This window comes from Balaenoptera musculus, chromosome 7 (assembly GCF_009873245.2).
Source record: "Balaenoptera musculus isolate JJ_BM4_2016_0621 chromosome 7, mBalMus1.pri.v3, whole genome shotgun sequence".
In the NCBI taxonomy this organism is placed as follows: Eukaryota; Metazoa; Chordata; class Mammalia; order Artiodactyla; family Balaenopteridae; genus Balaenoptera; species Balaenoptera musculus.
The window spans coordinates 79,262,026-79,282,950 of NC_045791.1; the positions used below are offsets into that span (position 1 = coordinate 79,262,026).

The 20,925-nt window shown below is 38.6% G+C and overlaps 1 protein-coding gene and 1 non-coding gene across 2 annotated transcripts in view; one reads left to right on the plus strand and one right to left on the minus strand.

Annotated features, from left to right (window-relative positions):
* Positions 1-182: 182 nt before the first annotated feature.
* The window catches only part of MPP4 (membrane palmitoylated protein 4), a 37,598-nt gene continuing 16,855 nt past the window's right edge, over positions 183-20,925 (minus strand). The window contains exons 11-21 of the mRNA XM_036857663.1: positions 20,863-20,880; positions 17,830-17,868; positions 15,665-15,685; positions 12,299-12,313; positions 11,123-11,164; positions 8,986-9,156; positions 7,314-7,394; positions 4,133-4,226; positions 3,630-3,738; positions 2,490-2,624; positions 183-705 (exon numbers count right to left, since the gene is read on the minus strand). Coding sequence (XP_036713558.1) covers positions 514-705; positions 2,490-2,624; positions 3,630-3,738; positions 4,133-4,226; positions 7,314-7,394; positions 8,986-9,156; positions 11,123-11,164; positions 12,299-12,313; positions 15,665-15,685; positions 17,830-17,868; positions 20,863-20,880 — 917 coding nt within the window. The 3' untranslated portion in view covers positions 183-513. The remainder of the gene's footprint in view (positions 706-2,489; positions 2,625-3,629; positions 3,739-4,132; positions 4,227-7,313; positions 7,395-8,985; positions 9,157-11,122; positions 11,165-12,298; positions 12,314-15,664; positions 15,686-17,829; positions 17,869-20,862; positions 20,881-20,925) is intronic.
* Positions 1,581-1,684, plus strand: LOC118898661. The gene has a single exon (XR_005020800.1). It is a non-coding gene; the product is annotated as a U6 spliceosomal RNA (small nuclear RNA).

The following is a 20,925-nucleotide window of genomic DNA, read 5'->3' on the forward strand; positions in this document are numbered from 1 at the left end:
GTGTAAAATGAGAGCAGTGCTGTTTCTGTAAGTTTTGATGTTAGATGTGAAATGTGTATATTAACCCTTCTTTCTTGCAGTTAGTCAACTAGGTACTTTTTGTCAAATCCATGTTTATAAAACAGAAGTTTCATGAGGTAAAATACAGTTTCTGAAATTAAATACGACTTATTTTATTTACGAAAGCTCTTTTTATCTGAATCATACAAAAGCCATGTGAAATCTGTGAAAGGTTCTCTTACTCAGTGACTTAACATTGTTCATATCCCTACCAATTGCTGCATATGAGGTAAAGGAACACATTTTTCCCTGAAAGCCAAATAGATAACTCTACATAACCATACAATACAGTTTTTTTTCAAATAAGATTAATTAACGAACTGTAGCACTTTTAAAGTTGCACACATTATAATAGGGCAAATACAATAGTGCTGTTTTAGATTGCAGCTGTTTTTCCAGCTCTCTGTAATAGGTGAACATTGTTAAAACTCCAGTATTAAGCAGAAGGCCTCCTTAAGATTCAGTATCAGAGGAAACCCATGTCGCTGGTACCCACTGAGGCTCCTCCTGAGCCTTCTGAACTGCAGACAACAACTGGGCACATGCATCTTGCAAGCTGTCATTCACAATCACGTGATCAAAAAACTGGCCAAACTGAGTCTCCATTTTTTGGGCTAAATCCTCCATCTCTTGTAGATCTTCATCCTTTAGGAGAAATAGAAAAATATGCATAGCAAACTTAATGAGACAAATAGAAATAATATGCAGTTTGTTATTGCTGTTACATTCAGTTGTGTAGCTGTTTATAAACACAGTTATGTCATATAAATGTCCTCCATTCTAAACCACAAAACTTATGTTTCTATCTTTAGTCTTACTTAATGTCTCCCAGGTCAGGTTTTCACAAAATTGAGTAACAATTTGTAGACAGACCAATCCTCTCAACTTCCTATTTGGACTTAAATTATCTTACTCTATTATCTAAACACTTGAAGCTCTCAAACCATATACAACATAAAACCAAAGAAATTTTACCAGTTAAAAATAAATAAAACTTAAAACATAAATTTCAAATGAACATTAATCTGATAAGAATGACATTATTTCGAAGACCTGGTTCTTCGAAATGAGGCATACCTTTATTACTCTTTGCTTCATGATGACTGAATTCACCTATAATATTGTCTATTTCTACTATTGTGAAATGTTCGTTTAGTCAAGGTCATTTGGCCTTCACTTGGCACTAATGCATTAAATTCATTGCTACTATTTTCTTATTTGTCCACAATAATTAAAATAGTACAACTTATTGCTAATGCAATCATAAACACAAACATAAATACAGGCACTGAGATCTTGTGGCAGTACTCCTTTATAAGATGACCAGAAGCAGTTTTGTTAATTTTTTAGATTGCCATAAAAATGAGAACTGAATTTGAAATGCCCATAAGACTCAGAGAATATATCCACAGACTCCACTGTTTGAAATGCAAACTGGAGAATCAAACTTTCATACGGTAGCCATTGAAAAAATAATGAAGATAAAAATAGAGAGATAAAGGATAATATAATGATACCTCATGCTCCCATCAGTAACACATATACTAAAATTGGAATGATGTAGAGATTAGCACGGCCCCTATTCAAGGATGACATGCAAATTCGTGGAGCAGTCCATATGTTTAATTTGAGCTTTGCAAGATGAAAAAGTTCTGGAGATCTGCTTCACAATATGAATAGACTTAACACTACTTAACTGTACACTTAAAATGGTTACGATGGTAAGTTTTGTGTTTTATGTTATATGTTTTTTACCACACACACTTACATGCACGCACAAACAAGTGGATGTAATATCTTGATCTAGGTGATGGTTACCTGGGTGCATACACATGTAAAAAGTCATTGAGCTGTACACTTAAGATTTACACACCTTGATGAATGTATGTTATGATTTAAAATATTTAAAGTGTATTTAACGAAAATATATATATGTATATCTGGGAAAAAGAATCACTTGATTAATCCCACCTGGCTTGGCCCCTCTATTATTGCTATAATCATTAATAAATATCCTTTGTGTTTTAATATATATTTATAAAGGTATCTCATATTACAGATGAGATAATTGACTAGAGCATTTTAAAGTAAATTCAAATGCTTTTGTAAAATAAATAATCTATTTAAAATACACACACCCAATTTCTGTGTGACTGCAAATTGTGGCTTGAGGGCCTTTTTTTTAAAAGCTAAACCCAAAAAGAGGAGAAAAAAAAATGAGTAGCCTTATAGTAGTTATTAAACTTTATTTTAATATCTATAAATGATGTCCAGTAAAAAGGATAAATGAAACAAAAGTCATAAATTTTTGTTTCATTAGAAACAAAAATTATATTACTTAACATAGGGACACTCTGGAAACAATACAGTAATTTTTTGACTAGGAAAAAACCCCCACAATACACTCATCTATTTCCTCTGTATCTTACCTTGAACTTCATGTCCACAAAGTAGTTTGTAATGATCTTGGCATTTTTCCGAGATTGCTTCATACAACTCATGCTAGATGGCTTTATAAATATGACATAGGGCTTCAGTTCATAGGTTCGAGCCACTTGAATACCCTACACAGAAAAATTAAATGCACATTTAAAAACAGAAGTCCTAGCAACCAAAATATCTCAGTTGGGAGAGCATTAGATTGAAGATCTAAAAACAGAAGGCCTAATTTCCTAGAATCAACATGAATGTTCTCAAAATTTCTAAGAACAGAAATTAGCAGTTATTTTTAACCAGAGTATATTCTCATGTGCTCCCAAGTCCTCAACTCTAAAAAACATTTTAATAATTAAGAGATGGAGTTCTGGAATCAAAATTAAGATCAAATACTGGTTCTTCCTCTTGCTAGCTATGACATCCTTATTGAAATCTGAGAATAGGATTCTATGCATGATCTCGTGGGGAAAAGACAAGGACAGACTCTCAAGACCAATCAGCTCTGTTTCACCCTCACTTCCCTTTCCTCTTGCCATTGTCTCAAACCAGATAAAACTGACATCTTCACACTGACCACCAGTTTGACCACCAAGTGAGAACAAATCTCATATCCCCTGATTTTCTTTAGCACACAAGGTATATTTTTACATGACTACAGAAAAATGCAAAGAAAATACAGGATTATAAAAATTTGGACTACACATTGTATGTTTTTTATCTTACCTTAACTCGCTTATTCCTGCTCTATTCCACATATGGTCTCAGGGAGACAGCTATCGATATGATAACATAGGAACCTCACCTCCTTGTGTAAAGCAACATGTTATTCCCTCCACAAGAAGTTACCTTGATGCCTTTGTGATCAAGGTCAAAGTAAGATTCTTAGTTTTCTTTATGGCTACCTGCTCAGTTCTTTTTTTTTTTTTTTTTGTCTGAGAAACTAGATTTTTTTCCCCAGCTAAGACAAGATAATGGCAATTGATCCTTCAAGTAAGATCCTGGTCCTTAGATATGGGAAGTGGTCTTATCCTAACAGAATAAAGTGTCTCACTACAACCTAAAGCATGTGCATAAAATGGATGACATGCATTCATTACTTTGGGGAGATGGGAAATACTCCACCACAGACCCACCTGAGGCTCTAAGTCCATGACACAAATCTTTCCTTCATCAAGGACTGCTTGAACAGCATCCACACTAGTGCCATACAGGTGGCCTTTGTACTCACCATACTCGAGCATCCTGCAAGGGTGGAACAAAGAAAACAAGAACTGTTTCTACAGGTAAAATATTATTAGTAATAACATAAAGATAAACTCCAACAGAATAGAATAAAATATGTGGATCTTGATGGCACAAAATGAATTAGTGGATATTTGACAGGAGAAAAAAAATATGTTAGGAGATCTAGGACTTAACTACTTCTTCAAATTCTCTAAAATCTGCAGCTCAGTTCTGCTCCCTCTCCAAACTCAATGATTTGGTGTACTAGTAAATCAATATACATTTCCTTACTCAATTTTCCAGACGCAAAAAAAATTACCCCAGGAGTTTTGGACAATGCATAAAACTAGGGGTTCTATTTTGAATGTTAAACAACCAGAGGGGAGAATCAGATTCTGGACGTCTAGCTTACCTGTGACTATACATGAGGCTTTCAAATGTTTCCTTTGACACATAGTGATACTCACGGCCATCCATTTCATAATTCTTTTTGGAACGAGTAGTATCTGACAAAAAAGGGAATTTTAAAAAAGATTTTAGAATCTTCAAAATGTTTTGTTACCCATATACGTTTGGATAAAGATGTCTGATCAAAATAAATAAATTAATACATAAACAGATAGATAAATTTAATGCTAGAACCAGAAAAGGGAGCCAGACTGGTGATAAGAAAGTAGAAGTTCTCATATCAAAATCAGCTAATCATAAGCCTTTGTGAAGTGTTCGTGGTATAAATTAGACCAGAGTGTATTATGTATTAAGCCAAGATAAGAAGGCCCTAAGGGAACTCTTGCTGTTACTTTGGAACAGAAAGTAGTGAAGTATATGCGAGCCCTAAGGTGGCTAAGGCCCCCCGGGTAGCAAAACCAGCAATATCTTAGGTTTAGATAATGCATTTCCCAAGATCTCATTTCATCCTTCACATTCGTAGCTAGGTAAAAGGTTATTATCCGTAGTTTACTGATAAGTAACTGAAGATTTTAGAGAGTAACTAACTTGCTCACATGAATAAAACAAATGAAAAACAAAGTTGAAAACAAGCACCTAGGTGTCCTGACTCCTCCCAGACTAATGTCTCCTATTATGCCAGACTGTCTCAGATTTGAAATGGAGAAAGCTCATGACAGTCTGCAGTTTTGCCCAGATGCATTAATATCCAAGTGAGATGGTGATTAGTTTTAGCGATCTCCAGAAAGGAAAGATTGGTGGAGTCTGGATTCAGTCTGATTCTTTGATATCACCACTTTGATTATAGATTCTTCAACCTAAATAGTACCTGGTTGTAGAACATAGGAGTTCATTGAATACCTAAAAGTGATTCATTGTCTGCTCATCCATTTATTCAACTAACATAAACTGAGTGCCTATGTTCCCGCTATCATGTTAGGTTCTTAGAACACAAAGATGAATAAGACACGGTTCCAACTCTGTGACCTGTATCTACTGCAAAGCTGCTAGTCCCTTAACCTGTATTACAAAAAATTCTCCTTATTCATAAAAAAATGTGTATTTGTATTTGATAAAGTTTAAGGATGAAAAAGATCAACATCTGATGATATCAACACATGGAAACGACCAAGTAGGAATTTGAAACAGGCCCTAAATGATAAAAGGAGTTCCGGACATTTCAAGAAGCTCAGAAAGCAAAGGTCATCTGGGGATCATTTTTGTTTTTTCTTTATTCAAGCCTCTCTTTATATCTTTATAGTTCCTACAGTTATGCCACTTCTCCTATAGCATTTTTGTTTTTGTCTTTTGGTCGTGCTGCGCAGCATGCGGGATCTTAGTGACCCAGCGAGGGATTGGACCTGCGCCCCCTGCAGTGGAAGCGCAGAGTCTTAACCACTGGACCGCCAGGGAAGTCCCTCTTCTAAAGCTTTGTACTGAAAAAAATTCTAGTTCTCAGGTGATAGTAAATTATGTAAATGTAAGCCTAAGATGACCCTTTCTCCTTGTCTTCTACTGGACTATATTTTATATGGTAGGTTAAAGTCTGTGAATTGGTGCATAATTCATTTTAAGGCATTCATTTTAAGCTTAAAACTGTTCACTCAATTTAAAAAGCAAAATATGGGCGACATATTCCCACTTTGAATGATGGTTATCCAGACAACTTACAATTCTTCTGTGTTCTGTGGGCATTTTATTTTTATCCAGATTATTGAAAATGGTGATTTCTTTATTAATTTTTGTTTTTGAGATTAGTGTCCATACTTACATATGTAAACTGTACTTGGAAAGCACAACCTATGGAATGTGGTCATAAAACAACTTTGTTTTCCCTGGCCCTGGATGAAATTCCCATGACTCTCCTGATTGCTCTTAGGTTTTAAAAAAAAGTTCAGTATCATTCATGCCAAGAACTCAGCCTCAATTTAATGATTAAAATTCCATTCCCATGTAATAATCGAAATTATGAACTTCATTTATATTTTAGGCTTCTTCTCCCCACAACTGGCTCAGACTGGCCTCACCCAGGGAAGCCTGCCATCAGAGAAGTCAGAAGTCAGGAAACTGAGTTTGATTCAGTTCTTCTCTTCCCTTTCATTGCATTTCTACTGCTCCTCCCCCGATTTTATAACTATGCAAGGCTAGAGTGCAGAGAGAGAGAGGAGAGGCGAGCAGCGCAGGAAAATTATTACTTAATTGATGTTGATGCTGGTTGCTCTTGGCTCCTTTGAGACCTGGCAGATGTTTAAATCTGGCTCTTTATCTCCCAGAGGATGTAGTGGGTTATTTTGCAGAGGCTACCACCACCACCAGCACTGCTGCATATCTCAAATCCATCTCTATTCCACCTAGCCATCTGTGATTTCTTCCACACCATCGGGTATCTGGGGATTCACTTTTGGCCTCCTTTTACAGAGGCTTCCTCTTGGGCAAGAACCAAGACAACCCCAGGCTGACTTTCTTCCACGTTATCCACCCAGATCTGGTCCTTGGGGAAAATCACAACTCTTTTGCTGTGACAGACTCTAAAAGGGCAGCTACCTCCCAAAATACAGCCTTTGGCCACTTCCTCTAAGCTCTTATCCTTTAGGTTTTTCAGATATAATTCTGACACCAGTCTTCTGTGTCTCCCAAACAGCAGGGAACACATATTAAGCTCTTTAACTGGTTTTCCTAACTTCTTCTCTCTTGCCTTGAGATGAAGGGGAAGCACCCACACCCACATGCTCCTCCAGCTTGGATGGTATAATACCTATAGTTTATATAAAATTATATGTGCATATATTAAAATTAAAAATATGATAAAGCATTTAAAGAGCCAAGCACACCGCCAGGAAGATAGTAAGTACTGAATGAATGTTAGCCATTATTGCTAAATATTTAGTTTTCCTGAAAGGTTATCTATATGATTGCTAAAAAATGAAAAGAAGAGTCACCTTTTAAAAGCCTAGCTAGGCTACATGCTAGTAAATCAATTTCCTCTATTAAAATAAATATAGTTAGAAATCTTGAGGACTATCTCTTGTGTCTTATATTCTTACAACAAGGATGGTATAACATAGTTAAGTGAGATGAGTACATCTGCAGAGGCAAAGAAAGTTCTACCAAAACATGAACCCCTATGAAAGAAAAAGTAAACGTACGTGGCACAGCACTTTGAAAACGGTTCGGATCAAGTTCAATGAGTTGTCTCCTCAGTTCATTTACTCCAACACCAGAAGGTCCTAAACACAAAACACCACACATGGAAATTATTAGAGGTGGATAAGTAGAGTTACGTGATGAAATCATCACTTCAGTCTTCCTGTTGAAGACACTTGAGAGCACATGGTATTGGGGAAATAACATAGTTTCCATTCTCACGAATTGAAATAACCCCAGAAAACTCTTGGGAATTTTCTTGGTGACCCATGGAGTAACCCACACTTCTCCAACATTCAGAAATGAGGTAGGGAATTGCAGGAACCTGTCACCCCAGCAAACTTCGTCTAATGTTGGATATTCAGAATTCTCTGGCCTCGAGTCAGATCATTTGAGACAAGCTGCCTTTTCTCTTCCCATGAAGTTCCTATCACATCACAACCAGCTTCCACAATTACAGAATTCAGGGACACATCTCCTGACAGATGGTGGAGTCAGCACCCCCATGTGCAACTGGAGATAGGGCTGGCTTCATGAGCAGAGAACTGTGTGGTCCACAAGCCCATGCTTAGGCTACTGCGCTTGGCTTAATGCTTTCTGCTCCCACATTGAAATTCTTAATCATTTTTGAATGAAGGGCTTTTGCATTTTTATTTTGCCCAGCATCCCAAAAATTCTGTAGCTGGTCCTGGCTGTAAGGTATGTTGTTCTGCTCCAAAGGGGCCTGCCTTGATCACAACTGGAATACACAGAGAAGATGGCAGTAAGAGGTAAGTTCCTACTGCAGCAGTGGCCAGCTTTGCAGAGATCTTGTTCACAAAGCAGATCATCTCAGGGCTCCCCGGCTCCCCTGGTGGCGCAATGGTTAAGAATCCGCCTGCCAATGCAGGGGACACAGGTTCGAGCCCTGGTGTGGGAAGATCCCACATGCCGTAGAGCAACTAAGCCCATGCGCCACAACTACTGAGCCTGCGCTCTAGAGCCCAGAAGCCACAACTACTGAGCCTACGTGCCACAGCTACTGAAGCCTGCGCGCCTAGAGTCCATGCTCCGCAACAAGAGAAGCCACTGCAATGAGAAGCCCGTGCACCGCAAGGAAGAGTAGCTCCAGCTCTCTGCAACTAGAGAAAGACAGCGTGCAGCAAGGAAGACCCAATGCAGCCAAAAAATAAATAAAATAAATTTTTTTAAAAAGTAGATCATCCCAGCACTATATTTGCCCTGTTCTTCAGCACCAAAGATACAGTCCAGAAGACTTTTAGGCACTCTTCTAAAGGAGGTGGTTACGAATTTCTTAAGGGAATGAATCTTAAGCATTTTAATTTCTAATAGAGACTAATGATCCAGTCTGGGGGGAAACATTCATCTATGCTTATAGAACAAATTCTAAACCAGATATTAAAAAAAATCTCGCTTATAACCTAATCATACTACATCTTGTTATTACACAGGTTCATATACACCATGGCATACCGCATTCAATTGTAGACAATAAAAGCACGATCCATAACGTTTTATTTATAAACACACATAAAAAACAGGCTTTATTTTTTTTTAAGGTGTTTATATGCAGGTCCATAAAGACTCTTACTTTTACCACTACTCCCAATGCAAGACTACTGAATCCAGGAGAGCCTCGCCATGGATGAGGAGACACTGCCTTCGGGGACATACCCACGAGCACGACGAGGCGGTGCTTGTCTGCAGGGCGTCGCTGGTACCGCACCACCTCCTCGTACGGGGCGCCCGCTGCGCTCGAGCAGGTGCTGGCGCCGCACACCTTGGCTCGCAGCTGGCTGAGGTGGGACCAGCGGCGGCAGAGGCGCATGCTGCGACGGAAACCGGCTGCGAGGGAAGAAACGCACAGGACGTGAGACCCAGGGCGGGAGAGATCGCTTCGTGCCTCACACCTGACGGAGCATGCGGTGACTGTGATCCGGAAGAGTTAATTCACACACATCTGTCTGAAGGTAGAAGATAGGAAGTAATACAAAGGAAAACAGCAAAATGCCCCCACGTGACCTCTAAGTTGCATCCAGCGCCTGCTATGTGCCGGGCATTGGTGCTGGGGATACAGTGGTCAACTAAACCAAGCCCATTTCCTCATGGAATTTACATTTTATACAGGAGGAGAGAGAAAAGTAAACTGCAACAAAAATAAGTGCTTAAAAGAAGGGTAAGTGGATGGTGACCGGGACGCTTTTTCAGGTTGGCGGTTCATTTAAGCGTCTCTGAAGAGTCGACATTGAGCAGGGCTCTGAATGATGTAACGCAGCCAGGTGAGGAGGCGTCTGTGGGGAAGAGCAGTCCAGGCTGAGGGAACAGCATTGCAAAGGTGCAGAGAAAGGATCTTGCTTGGAGTGCTTGCGGAAGATAAGGAGGCCTGTGTAGCTGAGGGGCAGTGAGCAGTAGGGAGAGGGTAGGAAATAGGGTTGCAAAGGAAGCCAGGAGGCCACACAGAGACTTGGTCAAGTGTTGGATTGTGGTCAAAGTGGGATGGGAAGCCGCTGGACGGTGGAGAGTTGGGTGTGACATGATTTGATTTATGTTTCAGGTGGATACACTTAGACACAGGCAGGTTAGGTGGTTGCCCACCACTGTGTGCTCAGTGGCAGAGTTGGACATCTTAGTGGTGATTTCCGAACTCCTAGAATCCCACATAATCTGCCTACTGAATCACAGGGCTTTCTGGTATTTTCAGAGCCATTCCCAGGTCCTGTCAGAAGACAGAGCTAGGACCATATGTGAATATATATAAATACACACACATTTACATTGCTTGTATCTATATGTGCTGAACACCATGAGTTCACACCAATGCCTACAATGCCAATTCGACACTACAGTTTTCATTCTAGCCTTCCTCCTTTCCATATGGGTAACTCCTTTCTCTAAGAGTGGGAAATCTAGCTCTTATTAGCCTCAATACATTTACTTATTGTATCAATTAACAGCACCTGGGCAGGATGGGGGACGCATAGTATCCAGCAGCCTGGCAGGAAGTGCCAAGCCCAAACTAGGTAAGGGGGGCATATTTATAGTGGCTGTGAGGTGTCGGGGCCCAAGTGATGGCAGCTGCCCCACTCACTTTGGCTCCAACGACCTGCTCCAGGCCGCCATCACCCCTGCAGTGATGCCCTCCCCACCCTGCTCAAGCTCTGATGCCCCACTCTAGGCTGCTTCTTCTCCACATGTGTGTAGATGCCTACCCTACTCAGCCTGCTTAATGGCTTTTGGGCTGAATTATTCTGGAAGGGATGCAGAAAAGTGGCCCCATGTTTTTTAAAGCTCCCCAATGATTCCAATGTGCATCCAGACCTGGGGACCAACATTCTGCTTTACAGACCCTGCAGCCCTGCTGTTTTCCCACTGTCTCACATAAGGAGGAAGCCCAGCATGGTTTTAAATGAATAGTGAAGGTGCCTGGTCTTTCAGAAAGCTCTGCTCAGTTCATGGAAACGTGAACATAAAAAATAAGTTTAGTGGTCAGAGAATTGGTCTCTTTAGAGTAAGGTGAATACATTATGGAACAGACTGGAAGAAAACAAAAGATTTGTGTTTGATGATTAATTAGGAGATATCCAGTATAAACCAGATGAATTACGATAAATGATCAACACATCAGAATACTGATTATTTTTTTAAAAAAGGATAGAGAGAAACCAGAACAAGGAACAAGTTTGGGAACATCCATCAGCAAAAGAAGCTTTCAGAAGAGTCAGGCTCATTCATAATTCATATACTAAGTTATATTCATATGAATATAACTCAGCAAGTGACAAAGACCCACCTTTTATTAATCATTACCTACCAATATAGAACTTCTGACCATGGCCAACGAATTCCTCCTTGTCTGTAACACAGCAAATGGCAGGAACAGAATATGGCAAAGGAGAATGAGAACTTTACTTAGAATGGATGCATGAAATTATCTTCAAATCTTCAAGAGACACTATTTCAATAGATGGCAGCACAGCTGACTTTATCCTTGAGTGCCTTATTGAAAAATGTCCTAAGCACTTTCCATCCTATCACATGCACCAAACTATATAGAGACACTATCCAGAAATTTAGCAATACACTGAATATATTCTGTCTAGTATGGTTGGAACAAAAACCTATCATAGTCGTCTTTAAAGTTATAAGAAAGATATTGAGTCATAGTAAAAACATAAATTTGGGTATACATTTTTAAATGTACCCAAAGAAAACTGATTTTTAAAAAAAGGAAACATATAAACTGGTCTTGGCTTTAACTCATAGATATGGTGTTCTGTAGGTCCTATAATTAATCTCTTTGTTAGAAATGGGTTTTTATTTGTTTCCCTTATGAAGTGGTTCGTTCTATATGAAGTTAGTATTTGTTTTATGGCTGCAAATTGTTTCTGACTGTCCAGGACTCTGAGAGACAAAAGTTAGGAAAACTGTGCCCAGCAGTAACATCTAGAGCTTGTTTAAACTTCTGTCTCTGCTTCCACTGGGGTCTCAGAAAAATTGTCCAAAACTCTGGGAAAAAACATTATAAAAGTATCATTTTCAAATTACTTTTTACTAACATGTATTCTTTTTCACTTATGCAACTCTGTTCTGATCATTGAAATAATATAGAAAGAGCATTTGTTCATAGAATGAACGGACATATACCTTTCTTTCTTAACCTTTGTGTTTAAACACCCATTTTAAACTATAAAGAAAACACACCAATATCAATTCCATCTTCTGGTAAGTAAGCATATTTTTCTAACTGAAAATTGGAAATAAGTTTAAAAGGAAATGTTTACTTAGGGATACAGTGATACAGCTTAATTACTTTCATTGTTCATTTAAAAATATTTTCTATGACATTGTATATCTCATCACTGATTTCACCCTTAAAATATCATGTCTTATCTTAAAATATATCCAGTCAAGTATTCATGTTGAGGCACTGAAAGATCTCAAACATAGCTCTATTTGGCTTATCAAGGACATAAAAATGAATAGTCACCTTCTGAAAGTTCCTCTGGATATTTGGATAAGTGAAGAAACAGACATGAAAAAGTTAAGCCTTTGAGAAGATCAAGTTGGCAAAATAAAGACAAATAACAATAAAGACAAATGACACAGGTGAGGCATTCATGTCACCCTTAGAGAAAGTTGTAACCTGGGCAAGACCTGCCAAGGCAAATGAACAACACACAACTGGAAACTCAGAAACTCGCTGGACCTGCTTCTGCTGCCCAGCAGACAGTAACTTTTCCAGCAAGTTGCTTATCTAGACTCTCCTTGAAGGCTTTCTATCCATGCAGACTCCTCTCTACTTGGTTGGCAAAGAATGGGGCTTGAAAGAGAAATTTTCAAGGCAATCGATTTGAGCCTCTTCTTCCCTTCTCTCCCAAAGGCCATCTAGCTGCAGCCCTGTGAAGGCGAGGAAGTGGTGGAAGGGCCACTGGGGAATCTCTGCAACAGCCTCTGGCCCGAGTGTCCTCATTCCTTACCTGTTTGGGTCCAGTCACACATTTCCATCTCCAGCTGGTCCCTTGAAGACAGGTGCAACTGAACACAGAGTGTACTGTTTTCTTTTTCTAGACATCTTGAAACATCCATCACCCCTGTTTTTGTTTGTTTGGTTTTTGTTGGGGGGGGGTGTGTTTTTATGTCTTTTAAAATGGCATTCCTAATTAGACTATACCATCCAGAGAAATTCAAAGAGGTCACATGATACTTCATTCAGAGAAGAGTTGGGACCAAAACTTAAGAAACTTAACTGCCCATTAAATGCTCTAAGTAACAGAATTAAGCATCATGAATGACTGTCGTTATTTCTTCAGAAAAAATGCCAGCTGGGTGCCAATTGTTCCTTAACTGAGCTCCCAAGTGAGCTGGGTTCAGAATAAGGTACTTGAGAGTTCTCACTCTTTCGACTAAAAGGAGTCCAGAAGGAGTGCTTTGCAGTAACTAAGGGCAGCTGCACACTTTCCTCTGCAGTGCTGTTATTAAAGAACTAGCTGCTGATTGCCCCTATTATTTCTTCATTAAAATGCTGGCTAACACTCATGCACTTACATTCTAAGCACTTTACTTATATAAATTATTTTTCCCACTTTAGACATGGGCACCTGAAGGGCAGAGAGGTTGAGTGACAGAGGACCCCCAGCTAGCTGGACCAGGATTCATGCTTGGACAATCCGGCTCCAGTCCATGGCATTGACCACTGCAACACTGCCTCTCCTTTCACAGACATCACAATACCTCTAAGCCTCAGCCACAAGTTTGGCATGTAGAGTGTCTCCCAACAAAATGATGCGTTGAACAGAGCAAAGAAGAATGACTATAATCCAGAGGAATTAAAAATTAAACCAATCCCGGGCTTCCCTGGTGGCGCAGTGGTTGGGAGTCTGCCTGCCAATGCAGGGGACACGGGTTCGAGCCCTGGTCTGGGAGGATCCCACATGCCGCAGAGCAACTGGGCCCGTGAGCCACAATTGCTGAGCCTGCGCGTCTGGAGCCTGTGCTCCGCAACAGGAGAGGCCGCGATGGTGAGAGGCCTGCGCACCGCGATGAAGAATGGTCCCCACTTGCCACAGCTGGAGAAGGCCCTCGCACAGAAACGAAGACCCAACACAGCCATAAATAAAATAAATAAATAAATAAATAAATAAAAATTTAAAAAAAAAAAAAAAAAAAAAAATTAAACCAATCCCAAACATTGAACCAAGTGTAGATCATTAAATTACCCCTAACAGGAAATTCCCTGGCGGTCCAGTGGTTAGGACTTGGCGCTTTCACTGCCGTGGCTCGGGTTCAGTCCCTGGTCTGGGAAATAAGAAACTAAAATCCCACAAGCTGGGCAGCAGTGTGGAGGGGGAGAAAAAAAAGGTTGCCCCTAACAAGCCAACTATCTAATTGAAAACAGGAAATTTAGAAGCAACATAAATGGTATATAAATAATTTAGGTGAGTAGTTCCCAACTCCATGTGTCTCAATACTTTTTTTTTAAGTTTTTTTTTTTTGATGTGGACCATTTTTAAAGTCTTTATTGAATTTGTTACAATATTGCTTCTGTTTCATGTTTTTGGTTTTTTGGTCGTGAGGCATGTGGGATCTTAGCTCCCCGACCAGGGATTGAACCCACACCCCCTGCATTGGAAGGTGAAGTCTTAACCACTGGACCACTAGGGATGTCCCAATGTTATCTTCTTTTATAACTAATATTTATAACAATCTCTCTAAGCTTAAAAAATGAAATTCATAGATATATTCTAACACATCATTTTAAAACAGCAACGTAATGCTCTAACTGTAATGTAAAGGAAAATTAAAAGGAAGTAATTTATGTTTTAAAAGTACGTGTTTCAAAAAGTATATATTTCAAAATATAAATCTTTGGGCATGGCTTCTCTAGAAGACATATAAACTATTAGATGCTTATACCTACTTATACTGAAGAAGCATGGATTTAAAGGAAGTGAGAAAATCAGAAAATAGTCCTTATATGAAGTATAGAAAAATAGAAGAGCAAAGTAACAAGTGGACACTAGAACAAAGAGTGTTCTGATAACAGACCAGATTTATTGGCATATATGGGAAAGAGGGAAATTGCCTTAACTGAGGTAGGTGTAATATGCCATAGCACTGACAAAATGGAGAAAATGAGGAAACATCATATACTTGGAAGCAAGTTAGTAATGTTAACATGCTCCAAAATGTTGCCAGTTTTTCAAAATACTCCATGGGGCTAATTTTGTTACTAATAACGTCAACATTACTTTGAGGAACAGACACTTGATGATACCATGTGTCATCAATAATGGCAATAACATATTAAAGAAAAAGAAAATAATTGGTTTGGTATAGGTACCTCACTTTCCAGTTGATTTAATATCAGTATGGATTAGAATGTGTGGAATAAATTATTCAGTAATTTCAAGGCAATGTCTTTATTCTGTTTAAATGTCTCTCTCCATAATGACTGTCTTCTAAACCAATGAGCTTTTCATGTTACATCTTGTGAAAACTTACATCACTGTTGTGTACTAAAGAACTACTTACTCAGATTCCTAATGAGTTTTGCCCAGCAGGACATTCAGGAGATCATGCAGGATGGTCTCACACACAGCAGGTCATCTAGCATCCCTGATTCCCACCAATTAAAGGCCAGTAGTGTCCCCAATCAATGTGACAACCAAAAAATGCCCCCATAGGGTTCCAAAATGTCCCGAATGAGAAGCACTGCTTATGGTGAAGTTTACAATATCTCATGACGATACTGTTTATGTCTTTAAGCAATTATTGTATCATTAAAAGTGTTTGTTATACCAAAATTTGGAATATACATTTAAAAATCAGTATCAAATATTCATGTTTTATTTACCAGATTCAAATGTTTCTTCATCTATGGTTTTCCATGGAGGCAAAAAACCAAAAGTATAGTTACATTACTATCCATACTGAGTCTATAGTTCAACAGTCTAATTCCCTGACCCTACGATTCTGCACACACAGCACTTTTAAAATGTTTTTCCTAAATCAAGGCCAACTCAGTGGTGTGTCTGTGGCATATAAAGCCTTAAATGAGTACATATAAGCAGTTGGGCTGTGATGACAAGAAGGGGTACAGCAGGAGCTTAAAATAAATAAATAAAATCATAAAATAGAAGAGAATAAATAAAATAAAATTAAAAAGAGGCTCAGAGGGAAGGAAAAGGTGGAATGTCATGGTAAACACCAATAGATGGTTGGATACTATACAGCTTTGCTGCTAGAGGTTTGCTTGAAGCTTTGGGGGGTCCATAAGCAAGGGGAGTGTGGCTAGGAGAAGGAGCATATGAATGGCTTGGTTGGGTTAAGGTTGTTTAGGTGACTGAGAAATAGCTGAGATAAACCAGGTCCCTCATCAGTTAAAACGATTCTCGTTAGTGTTTTAAAGAGACATTAAGCATAAAAAAAACTAGAATGTATATGGAGAGCAATTAGAAATATATAGCAATGTTACCAACACACACATCCTTACATCAGGCAATGCTGCATCTAAGGTATACACACATTTGTGAAACGATATAGTTATCATTGTTTATAATAGAAAAGATTGGACATAATTCAAATGTCTACCAATAAGTGATTATATAAATGCACAATTACTTATTTAACCAATAAGCCGTTTAAAGTATATGAGGAGGCTCTTTATGTACTACGATGGAATCATCTCCAAGATATGTAATGTTAAGTAAAAAAGCCAGGAACAGAACAGCGTATATAGCATACCATCAAAGAGTACATGCATTTGTGTTTTAAAAAGAGGTGAGAATGAGGGTGTGGGAGAGGAGAAAAAAATATACATCGTTGCACAGAATGCATCTGGAGGGATGCCCAAGAAACTGAGAGCATTTGCTGCCTCAAGAAAGAAAACTGAGTAGGGGAACAGAAAGAGAGAGGGAATCTTACTGAATATACTTTTGTATATTTTAAACCAATATGTGAATTTTAAATATGTGAATGTGTTACCTAATAAAAAGTTTTAATTAAAATTACAGAAAGGAAATGAATAGTACTACAAATTAAAAAAAAAAACAAGAAAAAAAAAACCCAGGATGTGTACTTGGTAAAATAAATATAATGTCAGCATTATTCTGTAGTTGTTCTGGGAAATATATGTAAATCTTTGAAATACCCAGTGTTTAAACATTTCATATCATTATTTAATGTCTAAAAACTAGATTAACCCATAAAGCCAAGACAAAGTCACCTATCCGACTAAAGACTCTCCAACTAGTCTTCCAATAAAATCCTAGTGATTCTTGAACCAATCTTAGTTCTGCCACTAAATTTGAAAAATCTTTTCCCAATTTCCAAAAAAAATCTAAGAATAGAAATGTGAAGTATTTATATATTTCTCAGAAATTTGGAACCCATGGCTATTGATCTATACTAGAATCTACCAGAAAATGGTATCAAACAATAATCAAATAGATATTTTGCTTTTAAAAAATCTGATATCTCATAGGGAGGGTGAGAGGGAGACGCAAGAAGGAGGAGATATGGGGATGTATGTATATGTATAGATGATTCACTTTGTTATACAGCAGAAACTAACACACCATTGTAAAGCAATTATACTCCAATAAAGATGTTTTAAAAATAAATAAATAAAAATTTAAAAAATTTAAAAATTAAAAAATAAAAATCTGATATCTCAATATTTTATAGTATTTCACCAAGAGCACGTGGTTTCCAGGAGTTCCTCCTGAATGTTACTGAATGTAACACCTGAGTGTTACTGTGTGTTCCTGTGATCATTTCCAGAATACTGCTTTCTAGAACACTTTCTAAAAGGTTGGTCTGAAGCATAGAGACATTCCTGCAGCTGTGCTTCCCTTCCAAGTGTCAGAACCACAGAAAAAGGCTGCAGTGGGGGATTTATTTTACACATTTCTTCCAGAAAATAAGCCTGTGGCCCCTTTGACTGACTGCTTCAGGAAATCTATAGCTGAACTGCTTCATATTTCTCCTGGTGGTAAATCTATCAAGAGGAAATGCTACCTGCTTCCACACATTTCTCGTCAATCTTCATGTCATCTTCTATAAAAGAGCATAGAAAGGGAAAAATTGAAGTTAAAATGTTAGTATCACAAATGAAATTCCCTATGTATAGGCTTATGGCAATGAAACTCAGACCACCCTATAATCATGTTATTCTTACAACTATCGCTCACTCTGAGAGATAAAAAGGGCTCTACTGTACTAAATGAAAATGTAGGCTATGGGAGGCCACAGGACATCGAATGGTTAAAATTCTAAAAGCACAGGCTTTTGAATTCTGGACAAATTAGTTTACCTCTAAGCTTCAGTCTTCTGTCTATAAATGGGGGTAGTAATAATACCTACCACATAGGATAGGATTGAGATAATGCAGGAAAAGCTCAGACTCATGGTAAGTGCTCAATAATGTTAATTATTTTTACCTTTAGCTGGGATATATGTATGAGAATAAAAGAATATAACTTTTAAAACTGTTCATCCTAATACTCAAAGCTCTTTACAGTGTGACCCAAACCCAGCTTTGAAAACTGCTGTCTCTTTCTTGTATCTTACACTCCTGTTAGAGAAGACTCCATTGATTCTTCCTCTGTGCCTTTGTTTAGGCTGTTCCCTTAGCCTGTAATACTTCAAAGTCCATCTCAACACTGATCAAAATGAATATCCTTGCCATGAACTGCACAGCGTTTTCTTCCTACTACCTTGAGTTCTCTGCTATTGCACATCTACTCTGCCTCGTAATATAATCATTTGGGTGTTTGCCTTATTCGCCCTCCTAGACAGCTCCTTGAAAAGTGGAAATCATCTTAACTAATTTTTACGTATTTTATAGAGCTTAGTGTCTTCCACATAGTAGGCACATGACTAATTATCTATTAAATTGAATTTTACTTTTACTATCAGAATAGTTGATTTGAACATATGTTCTGAAAAAGAATTTTTTTTTCTTTCAGCACTGTATATCTTGAGCCTAGCACAATACCCACAATTCCCAAGTGATCAATAAATACTATTTTAATAAATGTCTTATATATTCTAAAAGTGCAAATTATAGTTTGTATAATAAGCTATACTATTATAAAGTAATACAATAAATTTATCATCACTTCCTTAAAGATCATATCATTGATTGTTTTTAAGTAAAATATGCAATATGAAAATGTTATGAAATAATACTCTTTTATAGAGATAGGAGCACAGATGAACAAGTCACATAGCTGAGATTTTTAACACTGTTGTTCAATTCCTTATATTCATTTAGAGATTATTTTCCAGATCAGTAATTTATAATGGTGAATTCATTAGTTCCTAGCACATAACTAGAGGGTTTTGATTTAAAGGCAAACAAAAACTACAGTTGTCATTCCTGTTTTACAGAGGCCAGGAGAGAATCTCTAATAACAGCACAAGTAGTCCCGGTTTTTCTAATATGTAACTCTGGGGTCTAAAAGAGCCACGGAATTTGCGCTCTCAAAATTAACAATTCCAGGGACTTCCCTGGTGGTCCAGTGGTAAAGAATCCACCTTACAATGCAGGGGATGCGGGTTCAATCCTTGGTGGGGGACCTAAGATCCCACATGCTGTGGGGCAACAAAGCCTGCGTGCCACATCTACTGAGTTCGGGCAACTCAACTAGAGAACCCACGTGCCGCAAACTGCAGAGCCCACGTGCTCTGGAGCCCGCGCGCCACAGCTAGAGAGAATTCCGCGTGCTGCAGCGAAAGATCCCGCGTGCCTCAACAAAGATCCCACGCGCCACAACTAAGACCCAACGCAGCCTAAAATAAATAAATAAACAATAAATAAATCTTTTTTAAAAAATGAACAATTCCACACTATGGGCTAGGGTGAGTGTTATGGACTGATCTGTACCCTCCAAAAATGCATACATATGTTGAAATCCTAGCCTCCAGTTGACTGTATTTGGAGATGGGGCCTTTAAGGAGATAATTAAGATTAAATGAGGTCATAAAGTTGGGGCCCTAATCCAAAAGGACTGGTGGCCTTATAAGAAGAGGAAAAGAAACCATACTGATCTCTCTCTCTCTCTCTTTCTCTCTCTTCTCCCTGTCTCCCCACACACTTCTCCCACCCCGCGTTCACAGAGGAAAGGCCACGTGAGCACACAGAGAGAAGGCAGCCATCTGTGAGCCAGGAAGAAAAGTCTCCTCAGAAACCAACCCTGTCAGAACCTTGATCTTGGACTTAGAGTCCCCAGAACTGTGAGAAATAAATGTCTGTGGTTAAAGTCACCCAGTCTGCGTGATCTTGCTATGGCAGCCTGAGCTGACAAAGACAGTGGGCTTGTCACCCACCAAGACCACAGAGACCCAAAGGCCCGTCCATGCTCCTCCCCCTCCCCTTTCCAATTTCAGGGATGAAATGTGGATGGTGGCAAAGGGGACTGCTCTTCTCTCTTCTTTTCCCCTCTCCACAAGCAGACAGCATCTTGCTTTCTTGCTTGTGTGTGTGTGTGTGTGTGTGTTTGGCATCATAATGAGTCATCTTGGTGTCTGAGCATGAAGAAAGGGAGAGGTAATAACTGGAGGCCCCATTTGCCCCTGATGTAGTGCCCTTCAGACAGAGAGCAACTTTAATCCAGACCTCGCTGTTTGCAACTTCTGACAATGTTCTTACCTTATCAATCTTTTCATCCATACAATGGGAACAATAACAATTTCATTACAGGGTTACTTTTAGACATTGTGTACAAAGCAGTTGAAAGAAAACAGAGGATCAGTTTCACAACTTTCATTGAATTCTTACCATGTGCTGTGTTAGATTCTGGGGCTGCCTATAAATGTTGGTTCCCTTTTCTTTTATTCCTCTCAGTGTTAAGAACAATTACACAGTGTGTGTTCTTTTGACTGACATCTTTTTATAAATTAGGGTATTAGTGATTAGCACACTATGAGGCACACAGGAAGAGCTTAATAAATAGCTGAATTGAAATTGAAGTGAATTAAGAAAACTATAGGAAATTTCTAGGAGGCTTTGGAGATGAGTTTTTTTTCCCTACAAATACTATTTCTTACCTTCTTCCATAGAAATCGCTGGGTACAGAAAAATGATTGAAGCAGGGGAAAAAAGAGAGAGCG